This window comes from Carlito syrichta, unplaced genomic scaffold, assembly GCF_000164805.1.
Source record: "Carlito syrichta isolate Samal-C Ts95f unplaced genomic scaffold, Tarsius_syrichta-2.0.1 Scaffold311878, whole genome shotgun sequence".
NCBI classification, from domain to species: Eukaryota; Metazoa; Chordata; class Mammalia; order Primates; family Tarsiidae; genus Carlito; species Carlito syrichta.
The window spans coordinates 316,302-337,515 of NW_007255974.1; the positions used below are offsets into that span (position 1 = coordinate 316,302).

At 39.3% G+C, this 21,214-nt stretch overlaps 1 protein-coding gene across 3 annotated transcripts; it reads left to right on the top strand.

Annotated features, from left to right (window-relative positions):
* The first annotated feature begins 117 nt into the window (after positions 1 to 117).
* On the top strand, positions 118 to 20,229 carry TMEM237 (transmembrane protein 237). Of its 3 annotated transcripts, XM_008069245.1 has the most exons (13): positions 118 to 176; positions 2,309 to 2,340; positions 2,955 to 2,965; positions 3,857 to 3,913; positions 6,187 to 6,318; positions 10,887 to 11,007; positions 11,790 to 11,947; positions 14,271 to 14,394; positions 14,696 to 14,887; positions 15,872 to 15,945; positions 16,578 to 16,671; positions 17,477 to 17,598; positions 19,609 to 20,229. In XM_008069245.1, exons 1-13 carry the CDS (start codon positions 135 to 137, stop codon positions 19,674 to 19,676), a joined length of 1,227 nt encoding a protein of 408 aa, XP_008067436.1. In that variant the 5' UTR covers positions 118 to 134; the 3' UTR covers positions 19,677 to 20,229. The 3 variants fall into 3 exon arrangements, 2 of the variants coding, with proteins under 2 accessions (XP_008067436.1, XP_008067437.1); XR_505069.1 differs by lacking the exon at positions 16,578 to 16,671; XM_008069246.1 differs by lacking the exons at positions 15,872 to 15,945; positions 16,578 to 16,671.
* The last annotated feature ends 985 nt before the right edge of the window (positions 20,230 to 21,214 follow it).

Below are 21,214 nucleotides of genomic sequence, written 5' to 3' on the forward strand. Positions count from 1 at the left end.
CGGCCTCCCCGGCAGCCACGCAGCCCCCGCCTCCTGCAGCCCCGGGAGACCGCGGCGCCGCGGGGAGCTGGGCGCGGGCCGCAGGCCGCGGGCCGCGGGCGGTTGCGCCGAGGGAGTCCCGCGGGGAGAGCGCAATGAGGGCCGAGCCGGGGCCCGGGCTGGAGGTGGGCCACCCGGTGAGCGGCGGGGCGCGTAGGCCACGAGAGGCGGGGGGACCCCAGAGCAGCAGCTCCCTGAGGGCGGGGCCGACGCTGACGAGCTGGGGACCCCCGCGGGAGCGCCCTGTGCGTAGGTGCGCGCATCGCCCGTTGGGCGTTCACGGGGTCGGACTGGGACCCGGGCGGGGCCGGGACCCGATCTCCCGGAGTGGGAGAGGATCCAGGCGTGAGGGTTCCGGGACCGGGGCCCGCATTGCCATGGCGACGCCTCACTGCCCGGCGGCCCTGGGCCGGGTGCCGGCGCTGCCTGGTGGGCCTCCCCTCAGACTCCCCGGAGAAGCGGGCTCAAGTCCCCCAGAAGGGAGATCGTCGTTGCCCCGGGGGACTCTCAAGGGTCCTTCCCTCCTACAAATCACCGCAGCCACTCAGGAACCATGGGGAACCGTGATTGCAGCCCCACGCCCGTGATCGCTGCTCCTGGGCCCGGAATTCCCAACTTCAAGGCCCACTTTCCCGCAGGGCCACTCAGAAGACGTCAGACCAGGTCACCGCGCGCCCCTCGCCCCACTCACTTCCCCCGGGGCCTGCGGGTGGGGCGCGGCCGGGGGGGCGCAGCACGAAGACCCGCCAGGCATTGCGCCTGCGCGCGGTCCCAGGTGGTGCAGCCAGATGACGTATTCCGCTTGTGCGCGGCCGGCCGGGCGCTGCCGCTGGGCAATGAATTGCGCCTGCGCGCGGCCGGGCGGGCCGGGGGGCGGGGCAGGGTGCCTAGCGCCAGGGGGCGGCGGCCGGGGACCCAGGCGGGATGGGGAAGAAGCAGGCGGTAAGCGAACCTTAGTTCCTTTTGGTTGTTAGGGGTTTTGTCTTCAGCTGAGCTGGCCTACTTTTGAGGGGCTTAGCGATTGTGCGTCTGGATGGGCGAAACGTCATTTTTGCGGGACTTTTGAAACGAGGAGTTCTGTGAGCGGGTCCTGGGATAGACCGCTCGCTTCGCGGCATCGTAGTGCCACAGCGCTCTGGTGGGGCTGTCTTTCTTGTCCAGCTGTTATCTTGACTACTGGATGGTATCACGGCAGCCTGTCCTGTTCTAATCTTGTAGCGTTGTATCAGTCTACTCTTCGAACGGATGGATTGCTAAATGGGACAGATGACAAAAGTGTCTAAACTTAACCCTTTTGAATCAGTGTCATATGCAAGCAGCATTAGATACTTGGAACGTTAAATTGACTTCTAGGCATTCCTGCTAGTATTTTATATGGAAAGATTTCAGAATGCTTCTTAACTGTAATGCTCTCTGAACTACAGTTTTCTTATTAATGTAAAGGAGCTTGTAAATTACCCCCCCTCCATTCTTCCTGTCCTAAAATCCATTCTTCACGCTGTGTTCAAGTGTTCTTTTTAAAAAGATATGTTATGATGTGGCTTAAAACCTCCGTTGACTTCCTACTGAATTAAAACAATTCAGATTCCTTCTTTTGGTCTGCAAGACACTAATTAATCTGGCTCCTGTCTGTCTCTCCTTGGTGTCTGTGCTGTAGCCTTGCTTTCATTCTTTTACCTGGAACGTTCTAAGCCCCATCTCCCATAAAGACCTTTGCATTTACTTCCCATTGACTGAAATGTAGGCTCCTTTCTCATTCAGGTCTCAGCTCAAATATCTCTGAGGAACTTTCCCTAACTAAAGTAGCAGTCTTCATTCTCCCTCATGCATTATCATATATATTTTGTATATAATATGTATTACCTTACATATAATGCATATTACATATTGCATACATTATCATTTTTAAAAATATCGTCTTCTAATACTTAACCACCATAATGTAAGATCCATGAAAGCAGGGACCTCTCTATTTTGTTTTTTGGTGAATCCCTAATGCTTAGAACAGGCCTGGCCTATAGATAGAAAGGAACCTAGGAAGGACTTTTAAATTAAATTTAGAAATGGTAGAACAAACGTAAAATTGCCCACCTGTTTCTTATCAGTACCTCCCAAGTTTCACTGATGAACACGGTTATTACAAGATTTGAAGATCCTAATCTGGTCCATTGTACTTTTCTGTCATGTCTGAACAACAGACTTTTTAAAGAATACCTTTATAGTATTTGAGATAAGTAAAATGCTTACAATTTTCTTCTCTCCCTCACAGCATCCTCCACGAGCCCTTCCACCTGTGCCGAGGTAAAAATAATTGACAGTATTTCATTATTGAGCTTTAAAAATATAAAATGAAGACAATGGAAAAGTTGACTACCGCCATTGCAAGGTTAAAATGATCCAGAAAAAAGCTTGCACTAAATTTTAGTAAATGGTTTCCTAAAATTTGAAAGATAAAATCCTTGAATCATAAGGATAACTGTTATAATTAAATGCTCTATTTAAAATCCTGAATGTCAACACAGTAGAGTAATGGATTTTTATTCTGAATGTTTTAGTGTCTTGTTTATCAGAATTCGGATCTTCTTTTGTCTGCTAGAGTAGTTTCCTCATAGTTTAAGCTGATTTTAATCAGTGACAAATTGGAATTCTTAATCTGCTTAATCTACTTTATTAATAGACAAGGAATATGTATATGTAGCTTTGGAAAATACTGGCGTTCTATTATTAGGAGTATTATCAAACAGCTTATTTCCTGTAAGCAATAATCTAGTTTGTAAACTAGCTGATGTATAAAAGCTAATTTTATTTTAAATTTGTAATGATTTAAGTCAGTTTTCAGTCTGACAGTATAATAGATTTCTAATTCTTTTTTTGTCTTTGTCCTGCTGGTTAAATTCTGTTCGTGCTATGCGAAGTGCTACTCAAGGTGAGTTACTGTTAATGTAAAATTTCCTAAATAGAGTATTTGGTGTTCAAAAATTAGTTTGATTCCTTAGTTTGTTTCTCTAAAAATTGAATCTGAGTGGTATAATTTATAATTCTACAGTGTCTTTTTGTCCTCTCCCATGACGGCCATTTTAAAAATTAGGATTGGTATATAGCATTAGGTGACCTTATCACTGTGCAAGCACTTCATCCTTGAATGGAGTCATCCAGGACACAACTTTTGGTTAGTTTATAGTTCTGCAATGGGGATTGTGCCTTTCATGGTCTTTGCACTCAGATAGGCAAGGTTGTGCTATACTGACAACCCCTAAATCCCAGTGGACTTGACATTACACAGGGTTATTTCTAATTAACGTAAAGTCCACTGTGGCAACAGTAGAAGATAGTTGCCTTTCGCCACCTCTTCACAAATGATACAGCAGTGCGGGCTGCTTCTATCAGGCATTTCCACCATGTTGACATGAGGCTTCCTCAGTTGCCACAGTAAGGGAAGAGAAAGCTAGAGGGTTGCTCACTGACCTTTCAACATTTTGGCCCCCAAATGACGAAGTCCACTTCTGCTGACAGCCTGTTGGCCAGAACTGGTCATGGACCACACCAAGGAAGCTGGGAGATATAGGGATCAGATGAGTATTTGTTGAGCCTACTTCCTGTGTCAATTTCTAATATTACTGACCAGCAGTGCTACTGGGATCACACCAGGGGCTCATTTTGACTGTGTCAATTTCTTGCCTTCTTCCCTCAATGTGTAGAAGTTAATTGGACCCAGGGAAGAGAGAGAAAATTCTTCTCTACTAAAAGTTCTCTTCTGACTATTCTCTGCATGAAATTTTAAGCAGCCTTTTCTGTTGATGCTTTTTCTACTTTATAGATGATATTCCACTTAGTCGTCCTAAGAAAAAGAAACCCAGAACAAAAAACCCGCCAGGTAAGGTGTTATTCTTTGTTGTATGGGATCACAAGTTTTCCCAGAACGTCAGGCATGGTAAATGTCACAGGTCAGGGAAAGGCAAGGCCCTGGCAGCCCCAAATCACCACTTCTTTGAGGATAGACTTAAGGCCAGCGTGAAATGGTGGGATTTCTGGTGGTAATGAGGGTCAGGGAAGTGGGCAGCCTGAGGAGTATCTAGAAGCATCCATGGAATAAAGGTTGTGCCACCTAAGCTCTCACTTCTGTAGTATTCTTGGACTCTCTGAAGTCTTTTATCCATAGACAACATAAATTGTTTTAAGGCATGGTTGGTTCCAGATCCATGAACAAGGTACTGGATTTAGACACACCAAGTCCTTAAATCTCCCATTTCAGTCAAAAGATCTCTTCAACAGTAGAGCATGAGTCTGAAGGCATGGCCTCATTGTTTTAAGTAGTGAAACCCCAATAATAAACAGTACTCCCTTTTATTCTACTTATCTGCTAGTAATCCTGGGTATTGCGTCACTAACTCAAACTCAGGATCATCATCACTTTTAAGAATAAAGCAATTTTTATTTCTCATGATTTTCTGTTAATGGAACCCACCATTTTCCCAGCACTCAGACTTGAAACCTAAAAGTAACTTTAACTCATCCTTTAACTTCACTCTTTGCTTAATGACCTCTCACAATCCTAAAAGTTTTCTGTGGTTGATGCTGGGGGTTTTTTGTTTTGTTTTATTTTTCCTTGAAAGGAGTCATATTCTGTATACTGGCTTGTTCCTTAATACATAGAGTTTTATGTGTTCTTAAACAATGACTTTATAGTATTATGTGATGAGAATGGACCATAATCACAGGTCTGTTGTTCATTTAGAGTATTTCAAACTTTTCATTCCAACTAATTGTCTATGGTGTCAGCTATAGCTCTTCTACATAAAATGTTGGGCAGTGGGGGAAAAGAGTGTTTCTGTAGGCTATATTGCTAGCAGTGGAACTGCCAGGTAAAGGACATGTGCATCGTTGATATGGTAGATTCTTTTAAATTGCTTTCAAGGAAGCTTTATTTTTATTTTATTTTTTGAGTTGGAGTTTTACTCTGTCACCCAGGCTATAGTGAATAGCACACTCATGGCCATCTTAGCATCGACCTGCTGGGCTCCGGTGGTCCTTCTGCCTCAGCCTTCCAAGTAGACGGAACTACAGGAGCGTGCTACCACACCTGACTTATTTTTGATTTATTGTAGAGATAAGGTCTCACCAAGTTGCCTGGGCTGGTCTCAAACCCACGGACTCAGGCAATCCACTTGCCTCAGACTCCCAAAGTGCTGGGATTACAGGCTAAGCCACCAAGCCCGGCTCAAGGAAGCTTTAATCATTTCTCACCACCAGTAGAGTTTGAGAGTATCATAGTCTCTATCAATTATTTAAATTTTTTTTGTTTAGTTAGTGGGCAAAAAGTAGCTTATGTTTGTTTGCATTTTTTAAAATACTAGTGAGATTGAACAATTTTTCATTTGTTAATTAATACATTTCTACATCTTATTTTGTGAAGAAGACAGGCAAGAGAATGCAGTCAAGTAAAATTCAAATCTGTCAAAACACATTATAATTCACTTGGAAGGTTTTGTGAAGTAAGAAGTTGAAATAAATGACCAAATGAAGTGATTTATAAATTACCTATTAATTTCAGTTATCCATGATGACTTTATCATTTGTTAATTTATTAGTGAAGGATTATGTTACATAAAGGCTGATAAAAATTTTTGAGGCAGGAGACAAATAAGAGAATTGTCTATGGTGTCAGATGTTACTATGTTTTCTCCCTTTTTTAAGTTCGAAATGTTTTGAAGCAATTTTGCCTTCTCTCTGTTGTTTGCTGTTCTTTCTAGCTCCCCCCTTCTTTTTTTCTTCTCCAACCTTTCTTTTCTCAATTGAAAGCCCAAAGTTACAGGCGAGGAGGGAGGAAATCAAAATTTGGGGCACAATTACTTCTGAAAAAGAAGGAGTTATTATACAGGAAACATTCTAGTTACCTTTTCTCATCTTTTTAAAATTCGGTGATCTCTGCTCGAGTCAAGGATAAAATATTCTCAAGAATTTTATCAGTTTCTATATGGTATTGTCCTTTAATAAGTAAACAGATGATAAGGTCATCGTGGATAATTGGAGTTAACAGGTAATTTATAAATCTCTTCACTTGGTCATTCATTTCAGCTTCTTCCTTCATGAAATCTTTTAACTGAATTTTAATACATTCCTTTTTTTTTCTGCTCTGTTTTTCTATAGCTTCTTTGGAAGGCCTTGCTCAGACTGCTGCTCGTAGGCCATCTGAGAGCAGTGAGGCACCAATTAAAGAACTCCAAGAGCATCCAGAGGCTCCCGTTCAAAGGAGACAGAAGAAGACAAGGCTCCCTCTTGGTACGTGCTATGGCAGATGTGATTTTGGCTATGTAATGAAAACCTCTCTGCTCTCATTCTTCCACAGCCATATCTCACAGGTAGTAGAAAGCGTTCACCACTAGAATAACTCTAATGGCTTCAGTTAAGAGTACTTTAGGGATCTCTTTTGTTCATATGCATATAGATTATGAGAGGAGGGGTACAAATTTAAGACTGAAGCAGAAAGTTCAGATCTCAGTGCATATAAAAATTTAGTAAATGATGAAATGAACATTTCAGATTACTGGGGAAAGGATAGATTGTATATTAACAATAATATAATTAAACAGCAGCCAACATTTGTTAAGCTTATCTATGTCTTAGGCACTGTTCACTAGGTAAACAAAATACTATGCCAGTTTTTTTTTTTTTTATCAAATTGGCAATGCTGTTTTCAAATTGTAGAATCAATCTAGTGTTGATAGGAAATGAGTGCTCACATACACTGCTCTTAGGAGCAGAAATAGATACAGTTTGTCTAGACTTCTAGGAATAGAAGTGACATAAGTGGCTGCAATAATTAAAGAATGTTAATTGCAACATTATTTATAAGGGTAGAAATTAGTACTAACCCAAATATGTCACAGCATGATACTAGCTAAATAAATCATATTTTATTCATCAATGGAAACCAAGTACCCATGAAAAGGATTGTTAAAGTGAAGCAGTAACATGGAAAACCATCAATAACATACTGTTATTCAAAACCAAAGCTTATAAAATAGTATTTTTGTAAAATATACTGTGTTAATTTCCTAGGACTGCCATAATAAATTACCACAAACTGGATGACTTAAAACAATAGAAATGTATTTTTTCATAGTTTTGGAGGATAGGAGTCCAAAATCCAGGTGTCTGCAGGGCCATGCTCCCTCCAAAGTCTCCAGCAAAGAATCCCTCCTTGCCTCTTCTTGCTTCTTGTGGTTGTTGGCAGTCCTCGACGTTCTTTGGCTTGTGGCAATATAACGCCAATCTCTACCTCCATCTTCACATTTTTCCCTGTGTCCAAATTTCCCTCTTCTTTTAAGGATATCAGTCATTTGATTTAGGGCCCATTCCAATCCAGTGTGACCTCATCTTAATTTGATTACACCTGCAATGATACTATTTCTTTTCTTTCTTTTTTTTTGCATTGGAGTCTCACACCCAGGCTAGATAGAGTGCAATGGCATGCTCATGGCCACCACAGCCTCGACCTGCTGGGCTCAGGTGATCCTTCTGCCTCAGCCTTCCAAGTAGCTGGAACTACAGGCATGTGCCACCACTCCTGGCTTATTTTTTAATTTATTGTAGAGATGAGGTCTTGCCAAGTTGCCTCGGCTGGTTTCGAGCTCGTGGGCTCAGGCAATCCTCTTGCCTCGGCCTCCTGAAGTACTGGGATTACAGCCTGAGCGAGCCACTGCGCCTGGCCAATAACGCTATCTCTAGATAACATCACATTCACAGCACTGGGGGTTAGAACTTGAGCATACCTTTTGTAATTTTTGGAGCACAATTCAACCCAGAACATAAGTCTATACATACATACATATAATCAAAAGAATGGAATGATGTAATTGAACTGTGGTAGGGTTTTTTGAAGGAGGAAGGGTGATTTTTATTTTCTTCTTTCATTTATATTTTACTAATTTTTTTATATTAAACATGTATGACTTTCATAATAATCAGAAAAAAGACAAAGAATTTTGAGAGAGTAAAATCCCAGGGAAGAGCAAATTTGGATTAGTGCTCTTCTATTTACATTAGCCAATGTGAATAATGTATTACAAATTGATTTTTCTGACTAATTACATGTCCTCTGGAAAACAGCAGGTCCTGATTGGATGGAAGGATAATAGGACTAGAAGGATAGGAACTAGAAAAGTTAGGAGAATGGAATCCAGTTTTGGGAGGCAAGTTGAGGTGGGATATCACAGTGTCTGTGACCAATGAGTATCTACAAGGAGAAGGATCAGGCAGAAGAAGGAACAAGAGACAGAAATGCAGCTCAGAACGGCTTTGCTTGCTCTACCATTTATTTCATTCATGGTACTACATGGCGTTTAATTAAAATTACCCTTTAGGTAATTTAGTTAGAGTGCAAATTTAAAAATTAAGATGGATACCAATACCTAGTTTTATAATTTGTGAAAAATGTCTTTACAGAAATAACTTTACTTTCTTTTAGAAAATTTAGTACCCAACTAAGACTTGAACCAAAAGGTACCTTTCATTGCCATTCGTGAACCCACCGAGCCTTGCAGTTTCAGCTGTCTGAATTTCTGGATTTAAAAGTCTTGTTTGAGATTTACTTTGTGCAAGGTGACCATGGTGGGCTCTACTGCTTGTATTGTATTTCCTGTCCAGGCTGTAAGTATTTTATTAAAACAGAATTCTAGGTCTTGAGGGCATTCCAGAGAGTCAGTAATTGCAGGGTTAGAAGGTTCCATTTGCTGGAGTCCAGCTCCAGGAGAGTCAGGGCTTGAGACGGGAGAATCAGGAAGCGGCAAAAAAGAAAAGACGAAAACGACAGGAATCCTCTTCCTGGGTAGAGCTCAAGACTCTGCCAACTTTTATTTATTTTTCACAAGCTTATATAGGTTTTCCACTCAGCCCTGTACCCACAAATGTATCTTATGTTGCTAACCAAATGCCCATGTACATCCTTTTTGCACTCACAATAAGGTTGAACTACAACAATTTCAACCACAGATGGTGTTTTTCTTAAGTCAAACATTTATGAATGTCCTGGTTTTCTTCCTAACTTTCTCATAACTATTTACTATTATAGGCCTATAATATCCTTACCCTATAAAGCTAAACCTTAACCCTAAGTCTTATTTAACTTACTTACTACTATATATTTATTTCTATTAATCTTATTTCTATCCTTATGTCTCTATATTTTCTTAACTATCACTTATACTATTATATATCTCTTATCTTACTAGTTTATCTTATCTTACTATCAATATTCTAAATTCTATCTTCATTAAACTACTTATTTAATCCTAAAATATCTTAACCTATTTTTTATCTCAAACGGTTGTTTTCCACCAGCTCTCAGCTGGGGTCTGTTGTTTATGAGGAAGCGGCCCACTCATTCTTCTCGGCCTCCTGCTGTTACTGAAAAACATCCTTACACACCCTAAGTGGCACCTTTTTGCTGCAATCTCACCTCCATTATGCCTATGTATAATTTTGCTGTCAAATACCATCATCCATTTGTGCATCTGTTATCTCAATTAAAGAGGGAACATTCTCAAGCCTATGCACGCAATCCTTCAAAGTTAGGGAAGGTCCGTCAATAGGAACCATGGGGCTTTGCCTTCATCATGGCCGCATTTTACTGGGGCCTTGCTCCCAGCCGGTGTTTTTCCTGTTTTCAGTTCCCTTTTACCTTACTTTTACTAGTGATTGCAACTCCCAGCATCCAGTGGCTTGCTTAAACCCTATATGTAGAAAAGACTGAATATAGGAGGCCTGGGGCTGCTGTCCTTTGAAAGGTTGGCTTGCAAGATTGGCCCTTATCTGGCAGTGGGGAACTTGGATGGGGAGCAGCTCCCCACACTGACATAAAACTGCCTAGCCGGGCTCGGTGGCTCAGCCTGTAATCCCACGCCTTTGGGAGGCTGAGATGAGTGGATTGCCTGAGCCCACGGGTTCGAGACCTGCCTGGGCAACTTGGCGAGACCTCATCTCCACAATAAATCAAAAATTAGCTGGGCGTGGTAGCGCGTGCCTGTAGTTCCAGCTACTTGGAAGGCTGAGGCGGAAGGATTGCCGGAGCCCAGCAGGTCGAGGCTGCTGTGGCTGGGAGTGGCCACTGCACTCCAGTCTGGGCAACAGAGTGAGACTCCAACCCAAAAACAAAAACAAAAAAAAACAACAACAAAAAACTTTCCCTAAATTATAAGGTGACTGTGCATTTTGCACACAATTGATTTCTGCTGAACATCTGCTTCCCTTCTGGGAAATCTGGAGTTTTGGTGTGTGCTAGGCTTATGTGACTAGCCCTCAGTGAAAAACACTGGGGGCTGTCAACCCCCGGTAGAGCATGTGTCACATTTGTTGTCACAACTTGTTGATAGAGACATTAGCGCATCCTGTTTGACTCCACTGATAGAGGACTCTTAGCAGCTTGTTCCTGGTTTTCTCTGGACTTGGCTCCATGTGCCTTTCTTTTTTGCTGATTTTGCTTTGTATCCATTTGCTGTAGTAAGCCATAACTCTGAGTGTCATGATTTCAGGGTCCTGGGATCCCCTCTAAAAAATCACTGAACCTGGAGGTAATCTTGGGGCTCTTCAAGACACCGTGGTTGTTGGAGTACTTAATTTTTTTCCACATTTATTGGCATTGCAATTTTGGTTTTTATGTTAAGAGTTCAACATAAAAACATTTTAAAACATTTTAAAACATTTTTAACATTTTAAAAATTACAGATTTGTAACATAGTGAAAAAAATGTTACCCAATTAAATTTCTTCAAGTTCTCCTATCTTATAAAAATCTTGTATGTTACTTTTCTTTTTATGTTTTAGTCATCTGAAAATTTATTTTGTTTTTAGAATTGGATACTTCCTTCACCCAAAAGAAAACATCCAGTTCATCTTTATTACGAAATGAAAATGGGATTGATGCGGAGCCAGATGAGGAAGCAGTTGTTCAAAAACCTCGAAGGAAGACAAAGTAAAAACTTCTTTATGCTTCTAAACATTCTCCAGGGTTACACTCATGCTTTATTTGGAGCTTCCAAACTGTAGCTTCTCATGAAGTCTAATTAAATACTTGTATCTGCATATCTCTAGGATTAATATTATAGAATATCCATTAAACCAATCTAATGGTAAATATAAAAAGTGTGGACCATTGAAAAAATACAAATATTAATATTGTACTTAAATAAAAAAAAACTTAGAAGCCATCTCTGAAAAAGAGAAACGCAAATAGATTTTATATAACTAGTAAAAAAGGTATAAGGATATTAAAAATTAAAGATAATAAAATAGGCTATTGTGATTTATTTTTTCTTATTATGATTTATATTCTTTAAAGAATTCAAATTATGATTATTTTAGCAATTAGTAAAACTGTATTTTAGCATAGGAAATTAAGACAAAATGAATAGTATACTTTAAAGAAATATACTGGAAGTTTTGTAACACTATTGTTTGTGTTTGAAAATGATCCTGCAAATAGTGCTCAGTAGCTATGTGGAATCACAAAATTTTACTTTTGGAAAGGACCTTATAGATTTAGTTCATTTACTTCGTTTTCCACAGAAAGCTGAGGCCACAGAAATAGAGGTGACTTGCTGCACATAACAGTTAATAACAGGTTTATTTGAGTAAAAACAAGTATTTTGACTCCAAGTCCTGGGCTCTTTTCATTGTATTCATGGGTCGTTCCTTATGTGGGTCTGTAAAAATTCAATACTTTTCCATTTCCTTAATATAATTTCCTAATTACAGGAAAGCCCAGCCAGTAGAAGTCCAGTATGCCAATGAGCTGGGGGTAGAGGATGAAGACGTTATTACTGATGAGCAAAGTCCTCCAGAACAGCCATCTGTGTTCACCGCACCGACCGGCATCAGCCAGCCCGTAGGCAAAGTGTTTGTGGAGAAAAGCCGTAAGTAGGTTCCTTGTTTTGGGACATGAACTCTTTAAAAAATCGCACAAGGAGATCCTTCAACTTAGTAATTATACTTCTGGAAATCTGAATTAAGGAAATAAGCTAATTAGTGTGAAAAACTGGGAACAACCTAAATGTAAAACAAGCAGGTGATGATTTCCGTAAGTTGTGGTATTTCTTATATAATAAAATATTCTGCACCTTTAAACATAATGTTTAGGGAGAACTTTTCACATTATGGAAAGATTCTAATGAAAAATTCGCACATATGTGTGCACAAACATGTATACATGCAGAATTTGATCTCAGAAAAATGCAGTGGAAGGAAATAGGAAATTACTAAATGGTGGTTGTTTCTGAGTTATGGGATTATGGGTAATTTAAAAAATCTCACCTCTCCCCTGTTTGTTGTACTTGTACTTGACCCGTTCTTCTGCAATTGGTAGTGATTGTGGTGGTAGGGCAGGTAATAATATAAATTCTACAAGTAAAAATAAATGAGAGAAAATACTTGATGGTCCCACATATTCAATAAGAAATACAACATTTTAGGTGTATATTCTTTTAAAGAATAGTCTTATGTACTGGTTACAAGACTGGGTTTGCAATGTATCTTAGCTAAGGCTGCTATAATAAAATACCATAGACTGACATTTATTTTTCTTAGTTCCTAAAGTTGAGAAATCCAAGACAAAATTCTAGCAGATCTGGTTCTTGGTGAGGGCCCCTTCCTGGCTTGCAAATGACTTCCTGCTTACTGTGTCCTCATGTGGCAGGGAGAGCTCTGGTGTCTCTTTCTCTTCATAAAAGAACACTAATCTCATTAAGGGAGCCTCACTCTTATGCCCTTGTTTAAACATATTACCTCCCAACGGCCCCACCTCCAAATATCATCTCACTGGGGCTTTGGGCTTAGAAATATGAATTTTGGGGGGGATACCTGTTTAAGAAAAAGCTACCCAAAGCATGATCATGATCATATAGTACTCCCATTGCTGTTCTACAGAGATGCTGCCTAGATTAACTCATCTGAAACGTAAAGGTTAGTCCCTAAAATTTACCATTTAGATTTTGTGTAAATTGTTTTGGAACTCTGATTTCACAAAGTCCTACCTAAGGGATCTTGGAGTTCTTGACCAATGAGAAATCTGTGGTCTAGAAAGGCTTACTGGCCTATCCAGTGTCTCACGGTCAGTGTAGAACTGGCAGTTGAATCAGTGTCTCATGACTTCTAATCAGGTGCTTTTACTTGCATATCTTGTGGCCATTTAATTTACCCCCATCTACTTTCAAGCAGTATCACTCAGTCTTCGTTTTTATTCTTGCCTCTCTTAACACAGACTTTCCTACTAGAATAACTGGCCATAAAACACACCGGTGGTTCTGTTGTCTGCAAAGAAGTTGTCTTTTCTTAGGGAAAATTGTCACACTACTTTCATTCTCCAAAACACCTGAGAGCTGGGATTGGTGAGGGTATTTGAAATGGAGCCTTTCCTGCTTGTTGAAGTCCATTTGTGGATTGCTGGATATATGAGAAGTCTCCTGGTCAACAGCTAAAAGGATAAAGTCCTGTTCACACTATATTGTAGTGCTGACATTTGAAATAGTACTTTTCTTTTTTTTTTTTTTGAGTTGGAGTCTCACTCTGTCGCCCAGACTGGAGTGCAGTGGCCGCTCCCGACCACCGCAGCCTCAACCTGCTGGGCTCCGGCGATCCTTCCTCCTCAGCTTTCCAAGTAGCCAGAATTACAGGCGCGCGCTACCACGCCCGGCTAATTTGAAATAGTACTTTTCATAGGAATCTTTTAAAGAGAAATTTATGAAACAGCACATTTCTTTTCTGCCATCACAGAAAGCCGTTCTACACACTCTGGCATCTTTTCCTCAGAAATTTAAAGTAGTTTTCAAAATACTGATTTTCCTTGATAGTGTATGCATTTAAACTTAGGCACTTCTGTATTCTCAAATTAGAATTTTGTAATTATGACATGTTTAAAGAATTCCAGATTTTATTCTGAGTTGAAAGTTCATTATTTCATTATATAGTATAATTGATTTCTAAAATCGTTACTTAACATTAATTTGGAGTTGAAAAGAAAATGCATGACATTGCTTATTTTTTCTAAAGATGAAAAAATAGTATATTTAAGTAACCAAAATAAAAGGGTCTTCTGAAATAGGTACTGAGTCAAGGAGAATTTTTAGACAGAAGAACAGTAAAATTTCAGTCATAGTCTGAGGCTTCTTGAATGTGAATAATAAAAATGACTGCCAGGGTTTTCTTGTGCTTGTTGGTAGTAATTGTGTTATGTGCTTTTAGGGCGATTCCAGGCTGCTGATCGTTCAGTGTTGATAAAGACCACAGAAAACCTAGACATGTCAATGGACATGAAGCCTTCTTGGACCACCCGAGATGTGGCACTTTCAGTGCACCGGACTTTCAGGTGGCTGCTTTTGTTGGACTTTTCTTAAACAAATGTTAACTGAGTTCTGTAATTAAAAAAAAAATGTCCTGGCTGTTCAATACTGCTAACAAAATGACAACTTAAAGTGGTGGGTAGGTATATTTTTAAAACATTCCATGGAGTTAAATAATCTACCCATCAGTGAAAGTAAAAAGAAAAAGCTTATTTTTACTTTTCATGAAATGTTGAATTTTATTCTTATATGTGAAGAGATTTTTAAAATATTTTAGCTTTTTACTTTAGTAATTCATGTATAATAATGAAACCCTTTTCCATTCAGGATGATTGGTCTCTTTTCTCATGGATTCTTGGCTGGCTGTGCTGTGTGGAATATTGTTGTAATATATGTTCTAGCAGGAGACCAGCTATCTAACCTCTCAAACCTTCTGCAACAATACAAGACCCTAGCATATCCATTCCAGAGTCTTCTCTACTTGCTTCTGGCTCTAAGTACAGTTTCAGCTTTTGACAGGTAACATGGTTATGACTACAGATCTAACTTTTTTTCAGGAGGAATTGTTGAGAAAATGTGTCACTATGACAGTTTCCAAATAGAATTATATGATTTTGATATTACATTTTTTAGGCCAGTCTATTTCTGTTCTTTCTTTGGGGGGATGGGCATCAACTTATAAGTCCAAAGTTTCATCCAACTATAATCAACTCAAAAATTCCCAAATAGTCATCTTCTAAATCATCTAAATCCAACACAGATGAGACTCAGGCCATCGTGTTTGTTTCCTAAACTGCTGGAACAAAGTACTACATGCTGGCTGGTTTAAAACAACAGACTGTATCCTCTCACAGTTCTAGAGGCCAGCAGTCTGAAACCAAGGTGTATTCAAGGTTTGAGTCCTTTTTGGAGGTGCTGAGGGAGAGTCTGATCCATGGCCCTCCCTAACTTCCAGTGCTGGCATTCCCTGGCTTGTAGATGCATCACTCTGATATGTGCCTCTGTCATCACTTGGTGCTTGACCTGGGTGTCGCTATGTCTATGTCTCTTCTTATAAGGACACCAGTCATATTGGATTAGGGTTCATCCTAATGACCTAATCTTAACTTTATTATATCTTCACAAGTACCAGGGTTTAGGAGTTCAGTATATCTTTTTGAGATCACAATTTAACCCATTAAAAAAAACAAAAAACCTTGCCTAATTATATCCTCATGATATGGATAATAGAAGTAGAAGCCAATGAAATTTTACAGATGAAGTTCATTTGTTTCTTTAGGATGTCTTAACCCCAAAGGAACAGTCTTTTAGTTAGATATTTTATGTGGACTTTGTAAATAAGATACTCTTTCGTGTGTGTTAAGTAAAACCGTAGCTTTTTACATTGTAATAGACAGTGTATGTGGTAGCATTAGAACAGAGTGGGGAAAAACTATAGTCAGGAAGATAAAGTTTTTTGAGGTGTTCAACTGCACTGTGACCAGAAGCTTTTGTATTTTCTAGGATTGACTTTGCTAAAACTTTAGTAGCAATCCGAAATTTTTTTGCCCTGGATCCAACAGCTTTAGCATCTTTCTGTGAGTAATTAGTTTAATTTGATAACTATGTACTACTTGAGTTATGCTATAATTTTGAACCAGAAAAATATAATTTTATTTTTCAAAAAGTTTTATATTATTGCTTCTTATAAACATCACTATAGAATTTACCCTAGTAAATTTGTAATTAAAACATGGTAGGCATAATTTTGATAGAATTCTTTTTCAATAGAGCTTCATCTAAATAACTTTAAAAAAATTTGTTTCTCTGCATTCTTTCATTTTTAGCTTTTGTATTCTCTACTTGACATTAAGCAGATTCAGTTGGTATGGTCTTTTAGTAACACTATTTTATGTCTTTCTGACAATTTCAAATACATTTTTGTTCTAAGTTATGAGAATATTAATAAAACTAGTTTTAGGACCTTGAGTAGGTCATTTAATTTTTTAAAAGATCTTCGAGGTTCTTGACAATTCTAGTAATGAAGTAGTGAGCATCTAAAAAGAACATTCTGCACCTGTGTTCTCAAAACATGATATAAGTTGGTCAAATGAGTTTCTTTCATGTCATCAAAATACAGATTATTTTTTACCTTAAAGTAATCTATAAATTCAAAGAAAAAAACCAAGTTGTTAAAAATTATTAGTAATTTAATTTGTCTTTTTCTCAGTGTACTTTACTGCTCTTACACTATCTCTGAGTCAGCAAATGACAAGTGACAGAATCCACCTTTACACACCTTCTTCTGTTAATGGTAGCCTCTGGTAAGAATCACAATGACATTAGCAATTGTTAATGGTAATAACAGCAACAGCGGGATTATTGGTGTTTTTCTTATCCCTCCACTCTTTTTCATGTTTTCATCTAAAACTGATAATGAAGGCCCTGTTTTTGTTGCCAAGCCTATGACAAGAAATACCTCTTCCTTTGGTCAATGGATAACTATTGTCATATACACCTTCATTTTTGACGAGTGTCTTCTTTTTAAAAATATGTTTTAGATTTTCAAGTGATAGTTTTTAAAAAGTCATCATACGACAAACTGAAGTAGCTGTGCTCCATAACTCCCTGTCTGGGAGTCTCATACCCCAGAGCAGGGATGGGAGTCGGTAACTCAGATTCAGAATACCAAGCAGTGCTCAACAGAACAGAAGAGGAAGAGCCAACATCCACAGATCAGCGGCCAGCCATGGAGCTGCACGATGGGCGAGATTTCAGTTCATAAGACTCAGATGGGCAGTCTTTGTTGAGAGTGGCCAGGATGATGGGGTAAAGAGAGAAAGGAAAGATGCTTTCTTGATGAGTGCTGTCGTGGAAACTGGAAGGGAAACTTTTAGAAAATGTTCTTGGGGACACTGACTTTCCATTTATATGAATGGAAAGAGCAGATCTGGTCAGAGTTTAAATGCTCCCATTATGCATATGATATATTTTATAGGGAAATTACATTTTCTTTGATGCTTGTGATTTATCTAGAACGACTGCTTTTTAAAAATTCGTAAAATAGGTATATTTTTAGATATGAACCCCAAATGGAGACATTTCTAATGAGTGTTTCTGCATCTCCAGGGCAGCAGGAGTTGAGGAACAGACTCTCCATCCGTGGATTGTGGTGAATCTGGTGGTGACTCTTTTGGTTGGACTATCTTGGATTTTTTTGTCTTATAGGCCAGGCATGGATCTTAGTGAAGGTATTAAATAAAAAATAGTATAAGAATATCCTGAGATCTTCTATAATGAATTTGTCAATTTTCTTTTAGTGTGCCTAGCTTCTAATGTTCCAATAACACAGACGTGTTTAAATTAAAATTATGCAAGCAGAGTGAAGTTAAAGTGGTGCCAAGAGCAGCAGGGAGGCATGCCCAGGAGGGGCCCGAAGTCCCTGATGAGGGGCTTCTGTGGCCCTATGTGTACTGAGGAGGGATTTCTTCTCTTGGAACCCTGCACACAGTGTAGTGGACATCTTTGCCCTTTGCTTTTCTCAGTCTCCTTTGGATGAAAGTGTTTCTTAATTTGAAATAAGTCACGTTTCATCTGTGTAGCCTGTGTCAGACACACACTCAAGTGGGTCATTCTTAACCTCCTCCTCTGCTTGGCACAGATCCTTAACCCTTCATTGTCTAATGCAGCATTTAGTATTCTCAACTTTAACGTGTTCAGTGCAGTGAGATTCGCTGATCTTTAGTCCTCAGCTCCTTGTGGGACACCTGAGGAAAGAGTCATAGCAGCAAAAGTGTTAACTGTTAGTGCTGCTTGAGGAACTCCTTGGCATTTGTCTTGTAAATGTTATTCGCTTGGCAGGTGTTCCATAGGTTCTCCCTTGAACATCTTTTATGGATAGTTTCTGGACTTGGGTTATCATTTTACCTTTTATCAGTTTATTACAACTTATAAATCTCAGCAATTTTAGACTGGGAGAATCTTCCCAAAATTTCCATTTTTAAAGCCACAACAAAGAATATTATTTCCTTGTATATTTTCCTTCCTGAACGTACCTTTTTGCATCTTAATTTTCATGTTGCTCCACTGAATGTCCTGTAGCTTTAGTACCTTTTGATGTATTTAAAGTATTTTTAAAAATATTGTTAGGCTTTATATATTTTACTGTTTCTCTTTCACTTGGTATAATTTTTGGTTATTTAAATAATTTTTTTATATAATACCTATATCAGAGAAATTTACTTTGCTAGATTCTTAAGGTTTTCTTTTTCTCTATTTCTTGGTATTTTAATGAATTGTGTATCTACATTAAGAAATAATTTAAATGTAGACCTGTCAGCTGATAACATGCTACACTGTGGTTGGGAGTGAAGCTACATCCCACTGGGCTGTGCAGTGTTCAGTCCAAAGCCTAGTGTGTGTTACCTGGTAAATATGTCCTTTCAGGGCCATGTGAGTAATATATATGTGGGTTTAAAAAGTCGACATAGGATGAGGATGATAATACCTAGCTTGGACTGTTTTGTGATTGAAAGGGATAATACATTTTAAATAACCTGGCACACACCTGTTGTTAGCCACAAGTTCTGCCTCCATATCTGTCCCCTACATTTGAGATTATCTGATTACTATAGGCTTAGACTTTTTAACTGCTTAAGGATCCTGGATTATCTAAGTGACTTAAAGTTGCTGGTAAGATTTCTTATGTTGTCTCCATTAAATATATGTCTTATTTTTCAAGGGTTTTATAATAAATTTAAAACTGGAACATTTTGAAATGTAAAACGTGTACATTTGTTATTAGCTAGCCTTTTTTTTTTGAGTTGGAGTCTCACTCTGTCACCCAGGCTGGAGTGTAGTGGCATGCTCATGGCCACCCCAGTGTCAACCTACTGGGCTCTAATCCTTCCACCTCAGCCTTCCAAGTAGCCAGAACTGAAGGTGTGCGCTACCACACCCAGCTAATTTTGTTTTTTTTTGTTTTGGTAGAGACAAGGTCTCACCATGTTGCCCAGGCTGGTCTTGAACCCGTGGGCTCAGGCAATCCACTCGCTGCAGCCTCCTGAAATGCTGGGATTACAGGCTTAAGCCACTGTGCCCAGCCTATTAGCTTATTTTTAAATCAGATTTCACTGTCAAGAATTCTTAGAACTTATACTTGAGGGCTTTCCTTTACTGTACATTATGCCAATAATCTAAGAAGCTGTTTTGGAGGCACTGGGAAACTGTTTTAAGTATGATCTGTTCATTTTCTCCTCCAGAGCTGATGTTCTCCTCTGATGTGGAAGAATATCCTGATAAAGATACAGGAATCAAAGCCTCTTCATAATACCAGTGCACCTTCAGAAGAATAAAGATGCAGTATTTTTTCCATTTTTGTTTTAAAATGTATTTTTATAAGATGTGTATATGTGTATTTGTAATAGATTTTTGATTGTATAATACTGAAACACTTCTCAAGATTATGAAAAATGTTAAAACTGTATCTGCTGTTTATACCAAACATCACATTCTGTAGCCTTATCTTAATGACAAAGGAGGTAATGAGCTAGAAGCCCACCAGAGAAAATGTCTATCCCTCCTGTTTTCTCAAATTAGTTGTGTTTATAATCATTATCTTAAAAAGCACTTGTTCAGAAAAAGTCATAACTTTAGTGTTATAAAATATATATCAGATTTAAACATAAATTTAGGGAATAGGGCAGAAGGGAAAAAAGGCCTTCGTTACTTATTTTTCATGTCTCCTTAATTAATTGAATTATGAAATTTGTCTTTTTCTGAAACTGACTTATTGGTGATGTATCATATAATAATTGCAATGTAACTTAGCTTTGAAGATGCTTTATATCATGGCTAATAAAATGTATATTTTGTTTGAAAAATTTTATGGCCTACAAAGTTACTTCTCTTTAAAATCTGTACCAGTGGTTTCTATATCTGGTTGCCTGTCAGGATTACATAGGGAACTTTAGAAAATATGTAGCAGAAGAGCAGTGGAGCACGTCAAGGCTCAGCGGAATGAGGAGAGGCCTTTGACTTGTGAGGCTGACACTCCCAGGTGACATCTGCAGTACCCTTCCCTCTGTCTCTTTGAATGACAAGAAACATGAGTAGAAATTCATTATCCCTATTCTCAAGCTCTTTGTTGGGAGATCTTTGGCTTTCCAGGAGATTCAACTAGTGAGGTGGGCCCTGCACTGGGAAAGGTCTCTTTACAGCTGTATCCGGTGGTGCCTCAGCTGGTGTCTGTGACACCCTAGAGCTCGAGATGGTACCAAGACTTGCTGTGGGAAGAAGTGTCTCCAAGGCTTTTGAGCTCATCAGTAGGACTGCTGGGTCTGCTCTGATGTGCAAGCAGCTGAGTGTGGTGGAATGGAAGAGGGTCAACACGTTGATGGTAGAGTTGGGTGGGTCTGAGAGTGGTGCAAGCACCATACTGGGAATGATTTTTGCTGTCTGTAAGGCTGGAGCTGCTGAAAAGGTGTTTTTCCTGCTGCCACAGCGTTGTGAATGTGCTAGCAATTCTGAAGGCATCCTGCCAGATCCAGCTGTCACTGTGGTCAGCAGTGGTTATTCTGGTTGCAAACTGACAATATAGCAGTTCATGATCTTCCCTGACAGCACACTTCAGGGCAGCCATGCTCATGACAGCCAAGCAGGGTCACCAAGGAGAAGCAGGAGACAGCTGCTACCAATGTGGGACTTATGTTAGGCTGGACAATGTCCCCAAATATGTCCATGTCCTGATCCTGGGAACCTGGGAATTTATTACCTTACATGGTAAAAGGGATTTTGCTGATGTGATTAAAATTATAATCCTTTATATGGGGAGATAGCCCTGTACTATCTGGGTGGGCCTAGTGTAAT